The sequence below is a fragment of the Convolutriloba macropyga genome, chromosome 2 (genome assembly GCF_964194025.1).
Source record: "Convolutriloba macropyga chromosome 2, txConMacr16.3, whole genome shotgun sequence".
Classification (NCBI taxonomy): Eukaryota; Metazoa; Xenacoelomorpha; order Acoela; family Convolutidae; genus Convolutriloba; species Convolutriloba macropyga.
In genome coordinates this window covers 54,956,320-54,981,375 of record NC_134469.1, presented here as the reverse complement: position 1 = coordinate 54,981,375, position 25,056 = coordinate 54,956,320, and the positions used below count along the sequence as shown (strand labels likewise).

Sequence of the window (25,056 nt, the reverse complement as noted above, 5' to 3'; positions counted from 1 at the left end):
GATCGTTAAACTCAGAAGAGGACAGAAATATTCAAAATTTGAAACCAATTGCAAATTTTAACAAAATCTTGCTTAAATTCAACATATTAAAATCTTCAAAACCATTCCATTGTCTCAAGAGACTATCCAGTATCACTAGTTCAAGCTATAATTAGTTTTACTGGCTCAAAAACATCCATAAACTTGGAATGTGATAATAATTATTTGAAAATTATAAAAATTTAAATTCATCAAAAAAGTGCTAAAGCTGGAGTCATTTAAATATTGATAACAATTCCATGAATCTAGAAACTATGCCACAACTTTTCATGAAGCCTTGGAGGTCCCTAGGACCCTGGTGCCGGAAAGAATGGTAACAACGTCAAAGATTTAAAAAACTTGAACATGCAAATAATTTTAAAAATTGCTAATCTTAAAATCTTGAAAACCCTTCCATTACTTATAGAAGCTATTCAGTAACCTAAGCTCAAACTCTAGAGGAGGTTATGTGGTTAACTGGCTGTTGAGTTTGGAGAAAACAAGAACATGACAAAAAAATTCAAAAAACTTGAAAAAAAATTAGAAGTTGCAAAAAAAAACTGCTAAAGATTGTGATAAAAGTTGTAACTTATCCATGGCCAACAAACGTTTTTCAGTAACTCATTATCAAAACCTATCGAAGCCTTTCTGTTAGGCTGAAAAACGTAAATAAATGACAATAATGACAAATAAACTGACAAAAGCGATAATAAACTGAAAATAAATTCAAAAATTTGCAAAAAGTTTTGAAAAAAAATGCTGAAATTCGTGGTGTTGAAATCTGGAAAAACATTTCATTACATTTAGAAATTATACAGTAATTACTTTTGAACCCTTGAGGAGGTTTCTCGAGTCTTGAGGCTGGATAAACCTAAAAACCAACAAAAACCTGAAAAGATTGCAAGTTTTATCAAAAAAACTGATAAAATTTGTCATATTAAAAAACTGAAAGCTATTCCACGGCAAATAAAATTCTTTCAGTAACTTATTATCAAACACTTAAGGACGTTTTCTGGCCCCGGCGAGCGGTTGGCTTTGTCAGTATCTAGCCAAGTTTTATTGAAGCTAGCGCTAGCTTGATTCGACTCTTCAACTTTTAGTTTTCTAGCTTTGTTAGTAAACAAATCAAATAGAAAACTGATATTTAAAAAATTTGCAAATATTGCAAAATTTAAAAGAAAAGCTTCCAAATTTTGCAGTGGAAAATTTCAAAACTATTTTTTCTCTCCTAGTCTCTATTTTTTCTCTATGTCAAGTAACCCATCTGCAAGACTTGAAAAATTTCGTGAGAAACAGTTTCAAGAGTAGTCATTTTTAAGCAGGTAGTCACATACGATCAAGACATTGAAATCTCAAAATATACCCGACTAACGCTAGCCGAATAGATCTCAATTAACCCGTCAGCGGAGTAGGAGTTGGAGGAGGTTGGACGGGGTTCGGGGGGTTGGAATTATCCCGTTTTTGAGGACGAAAAGTCAGGTTGGTCAGACAAAAAATCGGTCGAGCGAAAAATGGATAGCGAGCATAAACGAAAAAATCCCAACAGCTATTCAGTAGTGTAAAGTGACTTTTCCCCCGTTCACATGGTGATCATTAGACCCTAACAATCTTCTTCAGCTTTTGCGCATGATGTTTCAACGAGAAAAACGAGCGTGAGATGACGTAACAAAAACATAGCAGGACAAGATATACAAAATAAGGATCTCAAAATTGACATTTTTACAACAACAAACTAAGACAGTCAACAAAGCCCATGACCTTATATGCGAAAAACTGTTTTAAAAAAAATTAAAAGCAATAGAAGATTAATAAAAATAAAATAATAATAAATAAATTATAGAATTAATCAAACATAACCGCCTAAACGTCGGAAGAATTGCTCTCGAACGACTAGTGTGAGCTCTAATCAATTGCAGCCTACTTCAGTCGGGGGGGGGCTTAAATGGGACTAAGAAGTTCAATAAAGGGCTTCAAATAAAACCACATTAGAGGTTAACATATACCACTCCTAAAAATTAAAATGAAAAATGGCACCAGTTTTGATGCACTTTTCTTTTGACTTTTATTATTAAATTGCCGCCAATTGAGTTTAGCTGCTGGAAATTGTGATTGAGAGAACTTTAGATCACGCGAAACGCAAAAAGTCAAGGGCGTAAAAGTCACTCGAAAAGACAAAACTGTCTAGCGAAAATTTTGCATAAAAAGAAACACATGTTTACAATAAATGCTATGAACTTCTTTCAAGAGCAATTGGAAAATACTACATGAAATCACTGACTATACGTAAAGTTCGAATTAGCAAACAATATAAACATAACCGACTAACGTCGGGCAAATTGCTCTCAAACGACCGGTGAGCAGTTGGTTTTCGTCAATAGCGAGCCAAGGTTATTTGAGGCTAGCTTTAACTTGACTCGACTCAAATTTTAGTTTTCTAGCCTTGTTAGTAAATAAACCAAATAAAAAGCTGATATTTTATAAATTTGCAAAACTTTTTTTAAAAAAGCTTCCAGATTTTGCAATGAAAATGAAACAAATTTTTGCATGCGGAGTTATGTCAAGTAGGACATCTGTAAGACTGGAAAAGCTTCGTTGGCCAGTAATGATCGTTAAACTCAGAAGAGGACAGAAATATTCAAAATTTGAAACCAATTGCAAATTTTAACAAAATCTTGCTTAAATTCAACATATTAAAATCTCCAAAACCATTCCATTGTCTCAAGAGACTATCCAGTATCACTAGTTCAAGCTTTAATTAGTTTTACTGGCTCAAAAACATCCATAATTTTGAAATGTGATAATAATTATTTGAAAATTATAAAAATTTAAATTTATCAAAAAAGTGCTAAAGCTGGAGTCATTTAAATATTGATAACAATTCCATGAATCTAGAAACTATGCCACAACTTTTCATGAAGCCTTGGAGGTCCCTAGGACCCTGGTGCCGGAAAGAATGATAACAACGTCAAAGATTTAAAAAAACTTGAACATGCAAATAATTTTAAAAATTGCTAATCTTAAAATCTTGAAAACCCTTCCATTACTTATAGAAGCTATTCAGTAACCTAAGCTCAAACTCTAGAGGAGGTTATGTGGTTAACTGGCTGTTGAGTTTGGAGAAAACAAGAACATGACAAAAAAATTCAAAAAACTTGAAAAAAATTAGAAGTTGCAAAAAAAACTGCTAAAGATTGTGATAAAAGTTGTAACTTATCCATGGCCAACAAACGTTTTTCAGTAACTCATTATCAAAACCTATCGAAGCCTTTCTGTTCGGCTGAAAAACGTAAATAAATGACAATAATGACAAATAAACTGACAAAAACGATAATAAACTGAAAATAAATTCAAAAATTTGCAAAAAGTTTTGTAAAAAAAATGCTGAAATTCGTGGTTTTGAAATCTGGAAAAACATTTCATTACATTTAGAAATTATACAGTAATTACTTTTGAACCCTTGAGGAGGTTTCTCGAGTCTTGAGGCTGGATAAACCTAAAAACCAACAAAAACCTGAAAAGATTGCAAGTTTTATCAAAAAAACTGATAAATTTGTCATATTAAAAAACTGAAAGCTATTCCACGGCAAATAAAATTCTTTCAGTAACTTATTATCAAACACTTAAGGACGTTTTCTGGCCCCGGCGAGCGGTTGGCTTTGTCAGTATCTAGCCAAGTTTTATTGAAGCTAGCGCTAGCTTGATTCGGCTCTTCAACTTTTAGTTTTCTAGCTTTGTTAGTAAACAAATCAAATAGAAAACTGATATTTAAAAAATTTGCAAAAATTGCAAAATTTAAAAGAAAAGCTTCCAGATTTTGCAGTGGAAATTTTCAAACCTATTTTTTCTCTCCTAGTCTCTAATTTTTCTCTATGTCAAGTAACCCATCTGCAAGACTTTAAAAACTTCGTTGGCCAGTAATGATAGTTAAACTGACAAAAAATATTGAAAAATTTGAAAATAATTGCAAATTTTAACAAAATTTTGGTAAAATTCACGATATTATTATCTTCAAAACCATTTCATTGTCTCAAGAAACTATCCATTATACCTATTTCAAGCTTTAAATAGTTTCACTGGCTCATAAAGATCCATTAACATGGAATATGATAATAACTTTCCAAAAAAAATTTGAAAAACTAAATTTTATCACGAAAAATGCTAAAGCGGGAGTCATTAAAATATTAATAACCATTCCATTAGCTGCTAAAACACAGCTACAGCCTGTCATCAAACCTTGGAGGCTGTCCCTAGGACCCTGGTGCCGGGAAAATGATATAAAAATTCAAAAAGATTTAAAAAAAATTGTGAAAATTGCTAATATTTTTCAAAAATTGTGGGCATTAAACACAGTCCATGACATTTAGAATCTATGCAGTAACTTATAATCAACCCGTAGAGAATGTTATGTAGCTCTTGAGGCTAAAAACCAAAAAACCGACAAACACTTTCAAAAACCTTGTATAAAAACCTTTTATAAAAAAAATCGCTAATATTTGTCATTTCAAAAAGTTGAAAGCTATTCCATGGCAAATAGAACTTTTTCATTAACTTGTTATCAAACCCCTACGGACGTTTTCTGGCCCCTGCGTCTGGAAAGACCTGAATAATGAACAATAAATGTCAAAAAATTGAAACAAAATTCACGTTTTGTCAAAAAAATGCTAAAATTCGTTATGTTTAAATGTTGAAACCATTCCACTACCACTAGAAACTATGCCGTAACCAATTACAAAACCTTAAATTAGTTTTCGTGAAACCTAGGGCTGAAAGAACTCAAAAAGTGACAAAAAATTTCAAAAAGGTTAAATATGTGAAAATTAGTATAAAATAGCGTGTTTTTAGCGATCGGTTGTTCGAACGTAGCCAGGGGCGGGGGGCATTGGGGGCTGATGGGGAGGGAGTTTGCAACAGTCGGGCGATGGGGGTGGGCACATCAGTGCGTTGGGGGGGGTGTTGGTGCAATAGTGGGGTCGGTCAACAGTGAGGGGTGTCTTCAACCTCTAAGAACCGCCCTTCACACTATAAGTCTCCAAAACAGTTTGAATTGAAACAGAGCTGAAAGACTCTAATAGCACTTAATGCCCGCTGGGCACTACCTGTTTATCCAGTTTTTGAGGACGAAAAGTCAAATGCGTCAGACGAAATATCGGTCAAGCGAAAAATCGGTCAAGCGAAAAATCGCATAAAAAAGACCGACTGGACTAATATATTTGATACAAACTTCGTTTGAGAGCAATTAATAACCTGGTGTGAATTAATGACAGAGAAAGCAAAAAAGGCAAAAACTAAAGAAATTGACAAAAAATAAGAAGAGAATTGAAAGCCGGTGTCGTAAAACTACGAAAGAAAGCAGAAATCGTTAACAATAGCATATCGCAAAACTTAGGCAGTCATAAGATATCTTTAACCAAATCCAATGGCTGAAAAATAGAACTACAAAATGAGATAAGATTCTTCAAATCACTTAAACATTTCGAACACAAACGATATCTCAGTCAATGAAAACGCTAGCACAAATTTGGAGCCAAAAATGGACTAAAATTGCGCTAGTTTTTGGAAACCTACAGCGTCAAAATTATCAGGAGCAATAACTTTGAACTGGGACAATTAGGTCGACTAATTAAAAGATCCTGAGCTACAGATAACACACCTTCCATTAATGAGATTACAGGGTGAGACAACAAACAGTACAATTCAATATCTTATTAACTTTTGAGAACAAATAGCGTCAAGTTCATGAAAGCCATTAGCCAATAAATTCACACCATAGCCAAAAAGCCATGAGCCAAAAATTAAATTAGGTTGAATTGTGCCTCATTATCAACCAATGAAAAAGTCATTAATGATATTATGTCATAAGACAACAGAAAAAATAGAAGGCAAAAACGATTTTCAATAATATTTTATGAGAAAAAATAAAGTTAAAGTTAAAAGAGGAATATATGCCCGTCGAAGAGTTCAACAAAATGCAAACAGGAGCAATTAGAACTCATAGGTATAATTACAGTAGCAACCAAGAAGAGAAACAGTAAAAACAGCAGTCAAATTTCCGCATAAAACAGCAGTCACATTTCCGTGATTAAAAAAATTGCTTTGAGAAACATAGTTCAAATACCAACATCTCACTCCACTTTAGAGGAATTTGGAAAATCATGAATCAAGATTTGCCTTGTCTCTCAGTTCACAATTTCAACGTGACTTGAATCATCACGCTAATATGACCTCTCAAGTCGACCTCGGAAGTGAAAAGTCCAAAAAAAACGAAAAAATCTTAAACATAAACCGACAAATGTCGGAAGAATTACTCTTGAACATGCGAGGCATTTTAATTCAGGGGCCGGAGCCTAGATCAATTTTTCTTTATGGGTGCAAAAAGCCTTTCCCCGGCCGGACTTCGAACCATTGACCTCCCGATCCACAACCACAAGCACTAACCACTGCGCTACGAATCACTTGCATCTGCGATTCTGCAACCGATTTTATATTAGCAACACGCTTCACTTCGGAGCAAAAGAGATCAATCAAAGATGAAGAACAAAGCGTGAAAAAGTCTGCTAAGAAGTCAAAGAATGTTCTAGAAGAAAGGCGCAAAATTGTCAAGCGAAAAATTTGCATAAAAAAGACACAAACGATTACAATAATTGCTATGAACTTCGTTCAAGAGCAAGTAAAAATACATAGCCTGAAGAAAAAATGCGCAAAAAGAAAATAATGGAGTCTAAAAACCTTTAAATAATATTCTCTAAAACTTTGAATAATTTTCTCTAAAAATGCACGGTGTTAACAGATGTTCTCAACGCACTTTAAGACACAGTTTCTGCTTATACTATAAAAACCCACACGACACACAAATGCACTGGAAAACACATAGGTTATGAGAGATGTAAAATCTACAAAAAATGCAGAATTTATCCAACTAATTTATGAAATCCAGTGTCATCAAACCACTAACTGATCTCACTTACTAAAAATAGCCCTACCAGCGAAAAAACAGAGGCGGCAAAAAAATTTAAAAAAGAAACATTTAGCAAAACATTGTCCAAAATTAGCCAGCTTTATTCAGCTATAGCAAATTTTAAAATGATAACAACAGAATTAAAAAGCCACGAAAGACAACATGAATACTAATGTCAACCAAAAAACTGCCACCAACACTAAAAACATTAAAAAGAGGAATACGAAAAACAACTAAAAAAGCATCCAAACGGCGAAATCACTAAAAGAGCTCAAAATTTCATAGAAAACTCTAATATCTGATTAGGATGGTCAAAACAAACACTTACTTGTTAATATGGTATCAAAAAACCACTTTACTCCTAAAGTATAAAAAGAAAAGTGCAAAAAAACTGCTCCGAAAAAGCCACAAGTGATCAAAATATTTAGCTCCCGCAGCGAAAATTTTTTCCACCTACTCTTCTAACTCTTTCAAAATTGCGACCTGATCAGGAAGTCACTCTTTTCTCTCTGCTTTTGAAATCGCTTGGCTATTTGACCTAAACATAGCCGGCAGCTTGCCGGAAAATAGCCGCGATAGACGCTTGGGGCCTTCCATGAATTGAAACAACTAAAGAGATTAGATAGACAGATCGACCACCAGTCCTTTAAATGACCACTAGACTTTTTGGGTTAGCTCTGGACTGTCATTTTTAAGAGACACATAAGCTCTATAAAGAGAAAGCCCCAATAGGGCTTTTCAAAATTAGGATCTCTTCCGTTTGTGCCCCCTCAGCTTAGTGGGCGCATATTATTTGCACCCCTCAGAGGCACGTGCAATATTTTTTATATAACGACTTACTATGTAATGGCACGTGCTCCGTAACTGGGGGAGGGGGTGGGACGCATAACGTACTGGGGGCACAAACGGGAAGACCCCAAAATTAATATTCAAAATCAAACACTCAAGACTAATAATCAAGAATTAGGGCATATATGTTTGGCACTACTTAGATGCAGACTATTGACCTTTAACAAGTAAATGTTCACAAAAATATAGAGTTCCATAAGTGAGTTCAGAAATTATTTTGGTAGTGAGGTAAGTCATTGAGAAAGTCAATTCCAAGAAGTCAGGGTAAGAAGAAACAAAAATCTGTTAGACGAAGTAAAAAAACATAGCAGGACAAGTCCTGAAATACAATTCAAAGAAATGAATGAATAACTTAGAAGTACTCTACCTGACCAGCAAATCAATTGAACAATGGCAGTCAAAACACAATCAAAATCATCTCAAAAAAATGAGAAACAAACAATCAAACAAACTAAACAAAAACATAAAAATTGCTAAAACTTGGAAGTTTTCAACCCTAAGGCAAAACATGATCCCCTTAAATATACGTATTTCAAAAAATGCTAAAAAAACTGAATTTTGTTTCTGAAATTGCTGCAGCATTATATCTGCAAGGCCTGAAAACATTCATTGGCCCTTGAAGATCGATTAACTCGAAAATGACACAAAATTTTTTAAAAAAAGTAAAATCAATTGCATTTTTTAATGAAATGATGCTGAAAATTGTGATATTCTTATCTTAAGAATCATTTCTGTGTCTCTAGAGGCTATCCAGTAACCCAATTCTAAGCCTTAAAAAATTAATTGGTTCAAAGGTCGATAGGCAATAATTTTCATAATAAAATTTCAAATTTCAAAAAAATTCGTTCTTTTAAGATGTTGAAAGCCATTCAATTCCTCCCTAGCAACTGTTTAATAACATACTATCGAACCCTGCATTAGGTTATCTGGTTAGTTAGGCAAGAAAAACTGAACAAAAATCAAATGTTTTGAAAAAAACTTGAAAATTGCAAATTTTATTAGAAAATTTTGAAAATTCAAAACGTTAAATTATTGCAAACAAATCCATTAAAGCTAACAAGCATGCGGAAATTTTTTCAGACCATGGAATAGGTTTCCTGGGACTTGAAAATGGACAAGTATCAAAAATTGACAAAAATTAAGAAACCTTAAAAAAATTGCAGATTTTATAAAAAAAAAGCTAAAATTCGAGACATTACAATGTTGAAAATCAATCCATTGTTACTAGAAACTATACAGTGCCCTATTATCAAACCTCAAAGGAGATTCCCTGGGCCCCTGAAGCTGGAAAAACTCAAAAAATGACAAACATTTTTACCTCATAAAAAGGTCAAAACGAGTAATTTTGTCTCGCAAAAGGCCTTCATCAATTTTTAAAAACTTCAACCTAAGACTAATCAAACAAAAAAAATCACAAAAAACATGAAAAATTACACAATATTGAGTCCAAAAACACCTAAAAATGACCGTTTAACCTTAAATTGAGGCCATCCCAGCAGTTGCATCACTATAAGCACTTGAAAGACTACTAGCATCCACTTTGGGCCTCTAATGAAACTTAATGCCCGCTGGGTTTTTACCTGTTTATCCCGTTTTGAAAGATCAAAGTCATTGAAAAATGTGTGAGCACATCTTAAAAAAAACTCAGCGCCCCAATACAATTCAAATTCTTTGAATTGTAAAAAATTTTGGAGCGCTATAATAGCCGCCTGGAATTGAGGACGCGGCTATTAAACAGATAATTTTTAAGTGCAGCACCGACTTTTACACCCTGCTCTAAATACTCTCCACAAAGTTATCGATTAACAGAGCCAGCAGACTGCCGGAATAGCTGCGAAATAGAATTGCGTTCAGTAAAATACAGATAAACAGATACAGAAAATAAATGGACAAAGTAATCGCAGCCAACTTTTATTCGAAGAGGCTGAGAACATTTTTGGGGTGCAAAACGCAGAGGTTCGAAACCCAACCCCCGGCATGCATTAACCACTAGGCTACCAGGACCTCTTACAATCAATTTTGCTTTAGCAACAGACATAATTTCTGAATGCTAGCAATTTAAGTCACGCGAAAAGCAAAAATAAAGCGTGAAAAGTGACTAAAATGTGAAGCGACACAATGTTCTAGAACAAAATGTAAAACGAAAAAGAGCATCAGACAAAAAAAATAAAAGCGCAGCAATATAGCTTCGCAGCCATAAAAAAGACGCTTCACCAAAACTCTTCGAATTCATAAAAAAGGCAGTACATCAATACAATCCAAACACTTCGCTCAGCTCCGTTCAGTTATAGTCACCCCTTCCACAAATAGGTTTCGGAGCTTTTCAATTAGGTGTACTGTGCTCTCGCTTTGATTTTAAAATGTAATCAAAATGGACTGAAGCGCAATAATAGTATCTGGAGCAATAGCTATGGGTGTAATGAATAACGAAATGCGTATATAACGTAGCAGCAAGGACAAACTGTACCTGTAAAATCGTCTGCAATATTTGGCGCCTTTTCTCTCATGTCATAAATGCTCAATGCATCGTAGTGAAGGGTCTCCAGAAGGGTCGTCCCAAAAAATGCGCAGTTACCACGGCAACCACATTTACCAATAGGGAACTTCCTGTAAGTATTGGAATCACCGGATCTGCTTTGTAGGAAAAACAGTTTTCGTGACGTATCAATTTTTGTCAAGAATTCTTGTTGCTGCTTGCTTTTGACGGAATTGGTTACAGCTTTAGAAGCATCGGTAAACACAGGTCCAAACTTGATGCCTCCAGATTCGACCCAGGTTTTGAATCCAGTTGAGTAACGAAGATCAGAACTAGTGACAAAATGCCGAATAGCTACCTTCTCAACGTGGAAGGTGCCGCCAATGGCGGAATCGACAGTGTGCAGGTTGCACCAGCTGACCTTGACAGGGTATATCTGAAACGCACTGCCAGATTAGATGAAGGAAAGCGCAGCAAGCAAACTCATCTTGCCCAGAAAAATAAAGAACATAGCCGACCGAATGCCCGAAAATAGACTTGACCTTCAAAAGAACCGAAAAAAAAACAAAGAAAAAAACCATAACCGACTAACGTAACCACAACCGAGGCGAATTGCTCTCAAACGACCGCCGACAGGGGGCAACAGTGGGCGGGGGGCAACGGAGGGAGGGTGGTTCCTGACGCTAGCATAACAAAATCAATAGCACCAATTCAGTCTTCAAAACACTTTTCAATAAGCAAAAAATTTTAAACCAAAAAACGCTCAGAAGATGCCCGCACATTAACCGAAAAAAATGCTCATGGCAAATTTTTTCCGAAGCCTCATTTCTCGCCCTGCTTAAAAAGAACGCATTAACAGAATAAATTTCTCAAACTTCATTCACTCCCTGAGCTTCCGCTTTTTCGCTCGCTCACTAATTTTTATTAAAAAAAAAGAAAACCATAGAAAAAAACAGATCAACTAAAATACTTTTCGGTTCTTAAACTCACCTACTTAAATTGTGCACAGAAATCATAGCGGGTAAAGGACCGATGAAAGACACCGAGATTGAAACAGAAAATAAAGAAGAGACCGAAATTGACATATAGGTCAATAAAGTTCTAAATTGGTGTGCAGTTTCAGTTGATTCTAAAGTTTACTTAAATCAGCTTCTAAACTGAAATTTATTGATCTTAATATTAATACCAGCTAGTAAACGCTCCATTGAACTTTGATAACCAAATGCACTAAAACATAATGACAGGGCTTTATCGTTTTATCCAGATTCTTTTGATTTTGATCTTTTGACCTTGACAGCATTCACTGCATTACATAATCCAATGATTCAAAGATGCTAAAATCTATACAGTTGAAACAATGAATTATGCACGTCAAGAGTTAAACGTGAATGTCGTGACTTACGTAAAACGAAAAACGTGATCAATAGGTAAAGCGAAGTAAAACACAACCAATTAATGTTGGCAAACTGTTTTCAAACTAGTAGCAAGAGGAAGCTTAAATAAGCGTATCGAGGCCAGCGCTTATTCTTCGTCAACAAAAGTTTTACAATTTAGACAAGAGTTTTTTTCAGTTTTCAGTGGTGGCGATGATGGGATAGGACAGTTAGTGGTTCTGGTACACAAAAACAAACATTAGTAGAAAATGCTCCTCTTTGCGCATTGCTGCACATTTCACTTGGAAGTAAATAAAAAGTAACATAAGCGACTAACGTCGAGCAAACTGCTCTCAGACGAATTGCTCTCAAACTTAGTGGGGACGCACGGGCGATGATTGAGTGCACTGGATTACGGGTGGAACCCACTCAATCCACATTCGGAGTGGATTGGGTGGGTGAAGGAGGAGGGGAGGTGGTCGAGCGAGCTCTTCCCCTCCTCCTTCACCCACCCAATCCACTCCGAATGTGGATTGAGTGTGTTCCACCCGTAACCCAGCGCACTCAATCATCGCCCGTGCAACCCCACTAGGTTTGAGAGCAATTCGTCTGAGAGCAGTTCGCTCGACGTTAGTCGTTTACGTTACTTTTTATTTACTTCCAAGTGAAATGTGCAGTAATGTTCAAAGAGGAGCATTTTCTACTAATTTTAGTTTTTGTGTACCAGAACCACTAACTATCCTATCCCATCATCGCCACTACTGAAAATTGAAAAAAACTCTTGTCTAAATTGTAAAACTTTTGTTGACGAAGAATAAGCGCTGGCCTCCATACGCTTATTTAGGGAGGAGGGGAGGTGGTCGAGCGAACTTCTCTCAGACGAATTGCTCTCAAACCTAGTGGGGTTGCACGGGCGATGATTGAGAGCGCTGGGTTGCGAGTGGAACCCACTCAATCCACATTCGGAGTGGATTGGGTGGTTGAAGGAGGAGGGGAGGTGGTCATACTAGAAGATACCACCTTCACGCGGTGAATTTAGGTCTCCAAGACAGTTTTGAAGAATCGGATACAAAGAGTCCAGTCGTAGTAAAAGTCTCAAGAGACTTTAATGACATCCGGGCGTTACCTGTTTATCCCGTTTTTGAGGACTAAAAAGGGGACAAAAATCAAATCGAGCCAGCCAAAAAATTGCATAAGAAAGCACACAAGACTAATATAATTGCTCGGAACTTCGTTTGAGAGCAATTAAAAAAATAGCCGGCAGACTGTCGGAATAGCTGCAAAATAGACTGGCGCGCCGTAGAATACAGAAACATAGCTGGCAGATCGCCAGAAAACAGGGGCAATAGCTTCGTAGATCTGCCGTCTCAAAAAACAGTAAAAAAGACAGACCAAAAAACTTCGTCTTTTCATTGAAGGCTGATATGTTATATTTTGATTAAAAATCTGTAAAAGATTTTGCAGCCTCTATTAGCTGCTCTCAAATAACCTTCATTTAAGAGTGAAACACACCCATTTGACCTTATCTCTTTGAATTGAAGTAAATAAAAGTCAATTTCAAAGTGAGGAACTCATTTTTGAGAGTGAAGTAAGTCAAGTGTGACCAAAAAATTAATCACGCGAATGAACAAAAAACTCGCTCCACTAAGAGCGAAAAATGACGTCACACACGCACTTCAGTTGAAATTGCATGAACGAATGAACAAAAAGCAGATTTGAAGTGGTTGTGACGTCATATGGTCGTTACAAAAATCGCGACGAAATAAAAAAAATCGAGAGAAGGCCAATAATAGCCCCAGCTATCGCTGTGCGGCTATTAAACAGTTATATAAATACAAAACTTGAAAATAGTCAAACGTAAACGTCAAAATGCCGCATCTGAACAAAAAACCAGAAGCGAGAAAGCGAATTTTTGTTCAAAAACCATTTTCCAACTCTACTTTAAAAACGGAACAACAACTCAGGCCAAAAAACACTTGCTTTTGGCTCCACTTTCTGTTTCGGTGTGACCAAAAAATCACCTGAATTTGTCTTCAAAAATCATGAAAATATGTTAACAGACCCCAAAAAAAATAGCCGGAAGAATTCTGGAGACGACTTGGAAATGAAAACTAACTGACCATCCTCAGTAAACTGATGCATTATCCACTTGATTACACAAAATATTTTGAAACAATAACAGAAAAGGAAGATACTACCAGTTTAGATAATTGAGCAAAACACCTTTAACTGCAGAATTTGGACTTAAAACTAAAAATGGCTTTCAGAAAGCCGCACGTGATCAAAAAATTTTGCTCGCTCAGTGAAGGTTTTTTCACACCTACTTTTCTCGCTCTCTCTCTCTCTCTCAAATAAGCGAGGTGAACCAAAAACCACTGTCTCTTCTCTCAACTCTTCAGCAAATACCGATTGACATACCGATCACTAAAAAGACGAATCTTTAAAAGGACAGCGGCCAATACAATTCAAATTCTTTGAATTGTAAAAAAAATCCAAGAGCACCGCAGTATAGCTCCGCTCAGCTTAGAGCTTCGAAGCTATAAACGTTAACATTGTACTATTTTGCGTCTTACATTTATGTTAGAAATGAGATCCTGCTCCACAATGTTGAGGTCCAACTTGTCCACATGGATTCTCACCATCCGGTATTTCAAGTCTTCGCTATTCACACACCAGCTATCTTCATTTCCGTTATTAGCGTTCATTTTGTCAGATCTATCGGGAATATTTATAGTCACAGATTGGGGCTTGCTTCCTTCTCTGCCTGCAGCCGCTGCCTGTGCATTGTCCATGCTTTGCTTGTGTGTGCATTCATTGCGCCTTTGACAGTGCATACAGTAGCTGGAAAACAGAAATAGCGATGGTCCAAACATCTTCCAAAAGAAAGTATCCACAAACATGATAAAGGAGCTTGTTCTTACCCAACATCAACAGGACCAGATTGTAGTTGGCAGGAAGGGTCAGTCAGTAGAAAGACAAAGCCATTGACAACATTTGCCAAGTCTAGGAGTTGCGAAACTGTAATTTTGCCTCGCAGAGGCAACACTTTCACTTCAGTCAACCAGGCATACTCAATAGATACGCTTTTGTCCTTAGTTTCCAAAACGTTTGAGAATCCTTGTAGGCGTAATTGAAGTCCTGCCAGGGTTAGTCGATTCAGCTCAGTAGGACCCTTGAAATTTTCGTGCCTTATGTCAAACTGTTCCCCTCTACGAGGTGTTCGAAAGTTCTTTCGACTTCTTTGATGACTTTCACTGAATGCTGCAGAATTGTCAAAGTTACTGTCACTTTTGGGGAGAACAACAGTTATGGGTGCCGCTATAAGTTGAAACCTGAACTCTTTGAATGAACTTGAGATTTCGAGAAGTACCAAGTCAGTGCGAATGACAGGACACGATTCATTTATCCGCAAGTATTCAGGAACATAGACACAAATATTGGTGACCGGAATCGAAACCGAGACATTCATGGGCCGATTCGTAGCGTAGAATTTGAGGTTCTGTTCATTACCGTGTTGCTTTGCTTGAGGAGGCTAAAAAGCGCAGCCGATAATTTTGACAGACAAAAATTATGTATCTGGTATGACCTACCTGTCTCGGGTAAAAATCAGAGGCGTTAGATAATTTGGAACTAATTAGCTGAGTGGCAAAAACGATTTCTGACTTTTCGGTTCTGTTCGCAGGGGTTGACATGAACATCAAATTTTATCGATAACTTAAAAGACTAACCTGAGAATCTTCATCCATAATCACTTTCCCCTGCTGGCCGAGCTGACTTCCAGCTACAGGTGTCAATTGATTCTGGGCACTCTGAGTGGGCCTCTTCTTTGAACCCTGATGCTTGTCAGTCGACTTCTTTTCAAACTGCTTAAGAGGAACTGCTCCGAATATATTCATTATAAAAGCATGCAAATGTTTTACAGCTACACCATAGCCAATTCCAACAACTTGATCAAATGTCACACCAATTTCCATTACGTCCGGATCAATGAAGTTCATAAAACGGGGCTGGGTCACTGCAATCGAATCTAGTGGGTTAGAACTGATTGACGTCTGATCCATATTTTTCAACTTCCTTGAGTTAAATTTCGGGGTGCGCTTAGGTAAAGCCAAATTGTATCCACTAACATTGCCATTTTCTGTATAGTAAATTGGATGATAGCGATGGTCAATTGTTATTGTGAGACTTCCACATTGTATGAATTCCACAGCGTCTGAAGACGGAAACGTGTGGAACCGCTCGAACATTCGATTAATGCCAGAGGAAGACAAGGGACCTCCTGCGCCATCACCTGAACTCAGCTCCGCATCGAGACCGGGAGATCCTGTCGTTTTAAACCTGGAGTCAAAACCAGTCAGGTCCTTCATCGACATGGCCAGACTTTTCAGGATGTGTTTTGAAGGAAAACTATCCGGCAGATGAAGTGCAACGTCTAAGTTGGTTGCTTCGAAAACGAATTTATTATTGAGCATTGCAGGAAGAAAATCCAAATAGTTAAAATCCATACAACCTGAAACCTTCTGCGCATTTATGAACTTGAACGCATTTGAGTTGAGCAAATCTTCGTTAATGTCTGGACCTGCTTGTGTTTCTTTGTTCTTTTTATTCTTGCTGTGCGATCGTGCATTAGTCACCCAATTTGACTGATGAACAGGGATCACAGCTTCAACCTTGTCGAAATCCAAATTGCACTTATATCGAACAGGAATAAACTTAAGCAAATCAGGTTTATCGCGAGATCCAAAGTCGTTTATTATACTGGCGAAAGATTGCTTGAGCAACTGAATGTAGAACACGGAAATTCGGCGTCCGGAAATGTCAAACTTCCAGTGTTGTGGGTAATTCCAAAACAGTGGTATATCAGCTTCCAATTTTACCTCGATGACTTCGCCTCGGATGAATGAGGGGAACTCGGAGATGTCTGAATTCACTCGACACTGCTTCAGTTGAACACTGCATTGGTTCTTGTAGCCAGTCGGGCCAATTGTCAAAGGCATTTTGTACTTCACACTCATCGCGTCCGTCTTCATTTTGAACACATGCATCTCCTAAAATAAATCGGTGTTAAAAATTTATTATTGCAAATTTTCCGCAGTATGTCCTGAGAGAACTGCCAATACGCTTTGACGGCCCGGCGGTTGTCGATAAAAACCGACCACAAAAACCATTTTGCTCAACATTGACTTTCTTAGCTGCGTCATAACAACAATCTTAGCTTCTGAAGGGATGCTCACCGAATCTTGAGGCGCTTCCTTGTCTCGAAACTTGAAATCAACCAAACTGTCCGCAAACTTAACATTGACGCACAATTCAAGCGGTTCCTGCATTCCACCAGGCTGTGGAGATGGAGTGGGCACTCTTAGCTCGTATGTTTGTGGAAAGAAATACTTCTGAAGCTGCGCCCGTTTTTTGTCTATCATTGGTGAGTAACTCAACCTAAAAATAATTAAAGTTCAAAATGTGACTCGTCGAGCAGGGCAAATAAGTTTGGCTAAACGTAAATTCCTGCATTCCAAGATTGTCCGAAAAAGCCGCCGTTGATTCCCACAACCCCCATTGGGATTTTTAAAAATGAAAATAAATTTATTGTACAGAAAATATTTTTAAGTGCGAATTACTTTGATTGGATTTCGTAGTTAGACACACTCCTTTTTTAATGAGAGGATACAGGGATAACACAAAATGTTACTTTGACTCTTGGAAAACTAATTTGATAGTTTAAATTGATAAAGATTGTTTATGATAGATTAGTCAAATTCGAATTATATAATTTTCCCATTTTCGCATACAATCGACAGCTGATGATTTCTGCTTATATGATTCCTGCTATGACAAGCCGCTTGCCCTACTTTCCGTATATGTGTTGGAATAAGATCGTGCCAAAACAGCGCCTATAATAAAAATAATCACGTGGGCTTCATTGTTAAAGATATCACCAGAGCCATTTGCAGGATTGCCAAGAATGACCCAGATCCGTTGAGACGAGCCCTTGCTGCATAGAAGCATAGAAATTTGGAAGCTTAGAAGCCCACAATTAAATTGGAGACAAGGAGTTGTGAGGAATAAGTGGTTCGGCAAGTAAACAAATGAACTTGTTTTGCGCAAAAAAGAATAACTAAAAATAGGCGTTTCCGAAGATTTTGTTGCCATATACTAAAGAGTTCAAACGTTAGGGGCTAAAGCGTAAATAACCAACACTTAAAAAAATAGTGATTGGTTTCGGTAGCCGCCAGCTGGGGCTCAGGGATGTTAGCACTAGGGGTGATTGGACTGGGTGTGTGTGTGTGTGTGTGGGGGGGGGGGGGGGGGTTGGGGGGTCAAATCTCTAAGACTAACAACCGCCCTTCAAGCAATGAACCAACGCAATAAAAGCGTTTGCCGTTTTGACTTTGAGTGAGCGAAAAACTTTATCCGACCCAAGGTACATGTCAATTACCTTTTGCTAGGTGCAAGAGACTTCGAGGGATAAAATCTTGCAACACCCATACGAGGTCGTCAATTTTAGCGTTCGAGTTAATTTTATTTCAATTGAAGCGTTTTTGCAGATTAATAAGATGAATTAATAAATCGCTTCCGGAAAAGTTCCGCTAAATTCTGCGTTCTTGTCCATGATATAGCTCATATTTTTTCCTGGCTGAAAAACTCCAGGGGGGAAATTGATAAAACATAAATTCAAAGGAAATGATTGGGATTAATAGAATCCTCTTATTAGTCTCGAGATCAAGCAATTTTTTGAGAACCTCTACACGATTTTTTCTAATTTTTGGAACAAGAGCATACGAAAGATTTCCCATTATCAAAAAAAGATCTAGTTTGTAGAACTGACAGAGTCATGAAATTTCTAAACGAATTGTTCTTATCACTAGGCATGTAAACAGAAGAAAAAAACGAATGGCGCACCCACCTCACTGTTTTATAGGAAAAGGACCCATACACTCCAGACCCATTGTTGCAAAAGCGAACTCTTTTCGAGCAGTTAAACATTCATCTGTCAGGTCTGACATTTAGGTGGCTTAATTTAATAAGCTTATCTTTAACAACGAATGCTTTGACGAAAATCTTTAACAACGAATGTTTTGGTTCATGGCATTTTGCAATTTAATAGCATTCCATGAAAAAGAAACATGTTTCTTCAACACCAGAACGATTACTTACGGAACCGTATTTTAAAATGAGATGAACGAATGGATCTACTCAATCTAAAGCCAAAGAATAGCGTTCAAATTCCCAGACCATTGCCTCAAACAACCGAACACTGGCTCCAAGTTCATTGTTTAGATAACAAAAGCATTGGGTGCATCAGACCACTTGATGCAAGTACCTCATTGTCTTTATGCACAGACAAAATTGCGCAAAAAAAATTTTGACGTAGAGCAACACTGATGGGCTAATAAAGAGTGACTGTGGAGCGTTCGAGCAATAAACATCTGTATGCGACCATTGAACTGAGGACACCCAAGTGCTGTGCCTGCAACATGTCACAACTATTTTGATTACTATTTACCGTTTATGGACATTAGAAAGAATGGACCACTAAGCTATCGAGAACCGAAATTCAACTGTTTCAATTCAAAGCCTCTTGAGCCATCGGCAGAGGAATTTCCAGAGCTACTTATATCTGATCGGATACTGTTATTAAATCAACTATCTATGCTAACGGAGTTTATGCTGATATTCAATTAAGTATCTCTGTTGTTGATAGCCAATAGAAAACAGTTCAATTTTCGGGCAAGAAACCGAATTCATTTATTAGGATATCGTGCTCTTCTTCAAAAAACTGCTCGCTGAGGTGTATAGACAGCAGTTTTTAACTCAAGAATGAGGATTGCCATTCTTTTGATAGGCGACACATGGGGTATCCCCCATGATGAACTTAACTTGTAAAATTTAATCGATGTACTAATTCCAAAAGATTCAGAGCTCCTGGGAGGGCCCCCTGTGAAAGCAAGGAATGCCGTTTTTGTAACCAGCTTATTCTCGAACAAACTGCGAGCGATTGAAATATCAAAGAAATCTGGTATTTCGTAATTGGTATATTCCTTAAATTTCAATGGTGACCACTTTGGGCAACGATTTCGCGCGGCTTCAAAAGCATTTCGCACTCGCAAAATGATTGCTCCTACAAAATCACGAGGTTTCAGAAAAAATGCCAAAAACCGTAGCGGTTTTCGTTGTTATCATAATTGGGCAAACGGAAATTTCTTAAACAAAGTCATCGCAACCACATAGGTCTCCATTGCTGAAATCCATGTCAATCCGATAAACTTGTGGCTCTGATGTGACTTGTCGTTTGTATTCAAAAGCTGGTCTTTATATACATTTTTGATAAAGTTTAGCTGAAGTTGATTTCAACTTGGTGAGGTTAAAATTTCCAGAGCAAGAGTACTCTTTCAGTCCCTCTTCATTAGTTCTTCCACCTAGATATTGCCTTCCACAATATGGGAAACCTGTTCCTCACTAACCTGTATTCGGAAACCGTTTCTTAGTAACTTTTGCACAATATGGGAAAACTGTTTGTTATTAAACTGTATTCGGAAAAAGTTTCTTAGTAACTTTAGTTAAGCAAAGTTAAGCATAAGATGCCAAGCACTGAGATGAAGCTACTTTGTACTTGTAATCTTGTATTTTATCGTTATGATCTCTCAAGGAAAAAAGACAAGACCGTTCCGATGGAGCAACTTCAAATTGCATACACATCTGCTTAATGTCGACAGAAAGCTCAACGTTTTCTTTGAAACGTTGAACAACACCAACAAGGTTACAAGGTACTTCAGGTTCTTTCAATAAATTATAATTTTTTATTGTCCTTGAAGAACGCTTGATATATTGGTTAACCTTTAAATTTTTCGGTTTTATTTTCTTTCAGGACAGGATGATGAGAAAGATACGAGTCCGACTGTGTGTTGTCAGTTCGAGGATTAATTTTAACAAGTCCGTTTTTGCCTCCTGTGCTGCTGCAGAGATTATAATTTCAACTCAAAAAGGGTTTCTTAGAAAGCATAGCCTTCAGCAGTTGCAAATATTTATCAGCCAACCATCTGTTTCTTCCTAACTTTGCAATCTCTTTCACCAGAAAGGGACAGTTTTTTCCTGATGCGATGCACTAGTTCCTTAACTGTCAAATTTTGATACAAAATTTACTATCCAAATAAAGAGGAGAAATAAACTGAGCTTTTAAACACTGGATTTCGTTCATCTACCATGATGCTGGTTTAGCCAGCAGGAGCCCCACAAAAGGGTGACGTAATAGCCAACGGCGTCTTAACTATTTCACTATAATAATACAGGAATGCTTAGGGACATTCGATCTGGCAACGTGATGAGTTTTAGATGACCAAACTTAATACAAAATTTATTCAGTTAATTAGTTTTGTCAAGTGTAATGTTGAGATCTCGTACAGCTAACCTATCGTTCAAAAGATCTGGTGTCTTCTAAATCTCTTATAGCTTTATTTTTACAGATACAAGAGCACAGTCTGTTTTTAGTTGACTGCAACCCACTGATGGGCATTTTAACGACTGTGTTCCTAAAAATCTCCATTTCTTATTCGGGATTTTTCATCAGCAGACTTTGACAACTCCCGTTGTCCAGGTACGCATAGTGTCAAGTGTTTCTTTTTCCAATTAGAGATTTTAAACGGAAAACAGCCACCTGATTTTTTCCATGTAATTGAACTACTAACGGCTATTTGAATACTACATTTTTGCCCAAAAGCTCTCATGGAACTGAGTAAGATTCATCTTGTGACCATTTTCAGTTCAGCACATTTTTGATCTCCACTGAAGAACAACGTGACTAGAAAAGGACTTGCAACAGAGTCCTGCAACTCTTTCTGACATGTTATCTTCGATCAAGAGGAGAGACGGTACGGAAACGATCAATTTTACAGACATCGTCAAATATTTTTTTATTAAGACAAATATTGTTTCCACTGGAATGACAACTACCTTGTTGACCAAAGTTTGATACTTCTTTTCATGAATCACCTGGATCATGGTGGACCTTATGAATCTATTGTTAGTGAGCAGCAGTTGCAGTCCTATTGGAGGGGCACTCTTAAGTTACTGGCAGAGACGTTTCCCTGCCGTAGTTTCCCAGATTGTGTTTTGTTCCATACTACGGGGGCCGGTATCAAAGAGTTCATCAATGCCCAATTTAAGTTTGTTCTAGAATGACTATCACGATTAAATCAAGTTGTTGAAATGTATAAACTAAGGTGAACACTGAGATTGGTAAGATCAATCTGTAACGGTTTGACGGGAAAAGGCATTTACTTTCTGGTTTGGATGTCCACAGTATTCACAAGTATGAACACTAAAAACTGGTACATACAAACTGCCGGTGCAGCCGTATCCACCAACTTGATTTTGCTTCTCTAGTAAGGAGTGACTGAAGGTGAATAATAGCCTTTTCACGCCTCAGTGCAAATCAAACGTTTTGAGTAAAGCTAATGCTTAAAGAGCTCGAATTGCGGTTTATGTAGCATTTGATTGGTTGCAGAGTATGGCTTCCAGAGTGCAGAGCACTGTTGACTTAAAGTGAAAAAGTTCAGCCGCGCAAAACTTCGAATGAAAAAGTAAATTTGATCCCGACTACTTAAGTGAAGGACGAAAAGTCACTCTAAAAGTGGAAGCGACCCAGCATACATTTTGCAAACGAAAGACACTCAAGACTGAAACAATTGGTTCAAATTTTCATTGAAATTAAAAACAAAAGTTCATACTGTAGACTAATCGGACTACTTAAAATGTTGATTTTAAAAAACTACTTTGAAATGCCGCACCAGCACAAAAAATCTCGCTTAGCAAAAATTATTTGACGGTATTTTTTAGATGCCCACTCTCTTTGTCTTAGCTCTTCAATTTTTCCCTAGCAAATTCATCCAACAACATTTTTTCAGGTGCAGCATTTCCGGTTTCAAATTCATTCTAACAAAATTATCGATAAGAAAGACGCTTTACCGAAACCTTCGAGTCGTGAAAACAGATTATAAGGTCTCAAATTCATATTGGTTCGTATAATTCATATTGGTTCGTATAATACCTTGAATGTCCCGTGAAAGTAATATCAACAGTTCGCTGCGGTATGGCTGGCAAGTGGTTGTTGTGGTCATCCTCCTGCAGTTCGTTATAGTTTGAGTCAGAAGCTAGAGGAATCTTGTACGGCATTTCCCATTTCATTCCTACTTCAACTCGGTCTCCGGATTGGACCAGAATGCAGGTTTCAGGTGGCCTGAAACCACAGTAGTACTAAACAACTCCTCGGAGGTTCCCAATACAGCATACTAAGCCAGACATTGCCACTAGCAGCACTATCAGCAGCTAATTAGCTGGCCCATTACTCTGCACTTCTAAAAATTTAATGCCACAATACTTGTCTGCCAAAATAATCCGATACGAGTGAACTCGGTTCGAACGAAAACCAACACAAAATTTAAAACATATCCGGCAGATTGCCGGAAAACAGCCGCCGTTGAATCCCATAACCAAGATTGAGATTGAAAGAAGAGAAAAAAAACTAGTGAAAAAAAAAAGATTTTTATACAAAAAAAATTTAAAGTGCAAACTATTTTGGAGCTGAACACTCTCCTGTTTTGCAGTGAGACCACACATGGGCTAGTATCAATACCAATAAGCAAAAGAGATTGTAACTGAGAACAAAGTTCGAGTAACAAGCATCTCAGATCGGGCTTTACGGGTTTATCACGTTACTATTTCTAATTTCGTTTTTTTAATACTGACTCTGTTCTTTTTGAATTGCTTTGCTGAGCAACTGTTGTCTAAAAACACTTTTAGCAGAAAGAGAGAAGAGTGAAATTAACCAACAGAAGTCAAAAAGATTTCACGCAAATGTCGAAAAGGCGGCAAAATGAGGTGAAGCGAAAATTTTTTATCCGACTAAGTAAAAAAACCAAGCAGGACAAGTCTTGACGTACAATCCATTGACTAAACAGAAAATTAGACCTTGAACAGACTACGAATGGATTGGCAAAACCATTTAGAAAAAAACCAATCCAGAAAATCGAAAAAAAAACAGTAAAAATCAAGGTGAAATTGCCACATGGGAACAAAAAACCACTAACGAGAAAGCGAATTTTTTTCAAACAGTTTTCTCACTCTACTTTAAAATTAGAGCAAAAAAATTCACGCTGCAAAACCACTCGCTTTTTCGCTGCACTTCCTGTTTCGGCGTGAACAAAATAGCTACTACGATTTGACTTCAAAAATCATCAAAATGTGTGACCAGATCTTTAAAAAAACATAGCCGGAAGAATTCCGGAAACAACACGAAGTGGAAATCCAACCATAAAGAAGTGGAAACAAAACTATAAAGTAAAAAAAGTAAAAACAAGATAATCAATCTGTTAGAATCTGATAAAAGAAATTTGATCAAATTCTTGAGACATAAATTGAGATCCCAAATAACTAACTCTGCCAATTTTTTTTAATCAAAACAACTAATACTTACTAAAACTACCTATGTGATTTGTCAAAAATACTTGAAGCAAAATTAAGAAAAAAGGCTCTTACAAACAACTTGCACTAAAAAATGGAAAAAATAAATAAATTTTTTAATATTACAAAAGCACATAAATCCAAAGAAAAAAGGTTTTCAGCCAATAGGGCATCCAGATGCTCGCAAAACGACAGGCAGGTCATAATAGGCTAAGAAACTTGTCTAAAAAACAGAAACAAAAACGAAAAACTTCAAAAAAATCAAGAAAAATCGTTCCAATTCTCGCCATTTTTTTGTCAAATTTCTCAACAAAAAAATGGTTCATATCCACAAAATGGTAACCAATTGTTATCTAAAAATTGATCAAGTAGAAGGGTCTTTCCAATACCCATTTGAGCCAGTAAAACAAAACAATCGTCAAACGAACGCAAAAAATTAACCCGAAAACCAGCAAAATACGTGAAAAACCTCCGAATTAGCATAAAATTCGTATGAATTTCCCGAAACCTTCAAACCACTTCCAAAACCAGCCAAAAATTAATACAAAATCATATTAAACATCTTAACCAAAAAAAATGGGAAAAAACTTCTTTAAAATGCCGCACGTGAACAAAAAATTTCGCTCGCTTACAGAATTTTTTTTTCACACCTCAATTTCTCGCTCTCTAGAAAACAGCGATATGAACAAAAACACTCTCTTTTCGCTTTTGTTCAGCACCAAAATCACTCCAAATTTTTTCACATGTTTCATTGCCGGCTTCACAATTCACTGCAGTAAGATGGATTTAAAAAAAGGACTTCTCCAACACTCCTCTTCGAGTCATAATAAAAAGACAGCGCCCCAATACAATTCAAATTCTTTGAATTGCAAAAAAGGAGCGCTATAGTAGCCGGCTGAGAAGCTGAGGCGGCTATTAAAAAACGAATC

At 36.9% G+C, this 25,056-nt stretch overlaps 1 protein-coding gene across 2 annotated transcripts in view; it reads right to left on the bottom strand.

Annotated features, from left to right (window-relative positions):
* The window catches only part of LOC142334508 (bridge-like lipid transfer protein family member 1), a 274,847-nt gene that overhangs the window by 203,282 nt on the left and 46,509 nt on the right, over nt 1-25,056 (bottom strand). For both annotated transcript variants that reach the window (XM_075382600.1, XM_075382601.1), the window contains exons 7-12: nt 22,716-22,904; nt 16,906-17,107; nt 15,400-16,719; nt 14,593-15,203; nt 14,245-14,512; nt 10,290-10,734 (exon numbers count right to left, since the gene is read on the bottom strand). In XM_075382600.1, the coding sequence (XP_075238715.1) occupies nt 10,290-10,734; nt 14,245-14,512; nt 14,593-15,203; nt 15,400-16,719; nt 16,906-17,107; nt 22,716-22,904 (3,035 nt within the window). The remainder of the gene's footprint in view (nt 1-10,289; nt 10,735-14,244; nt 14,513-14,592; nt 15,204-15,399; nt 16,720-16,905; nt 17,108-22,715; nt 22,905-25,056) is intronic.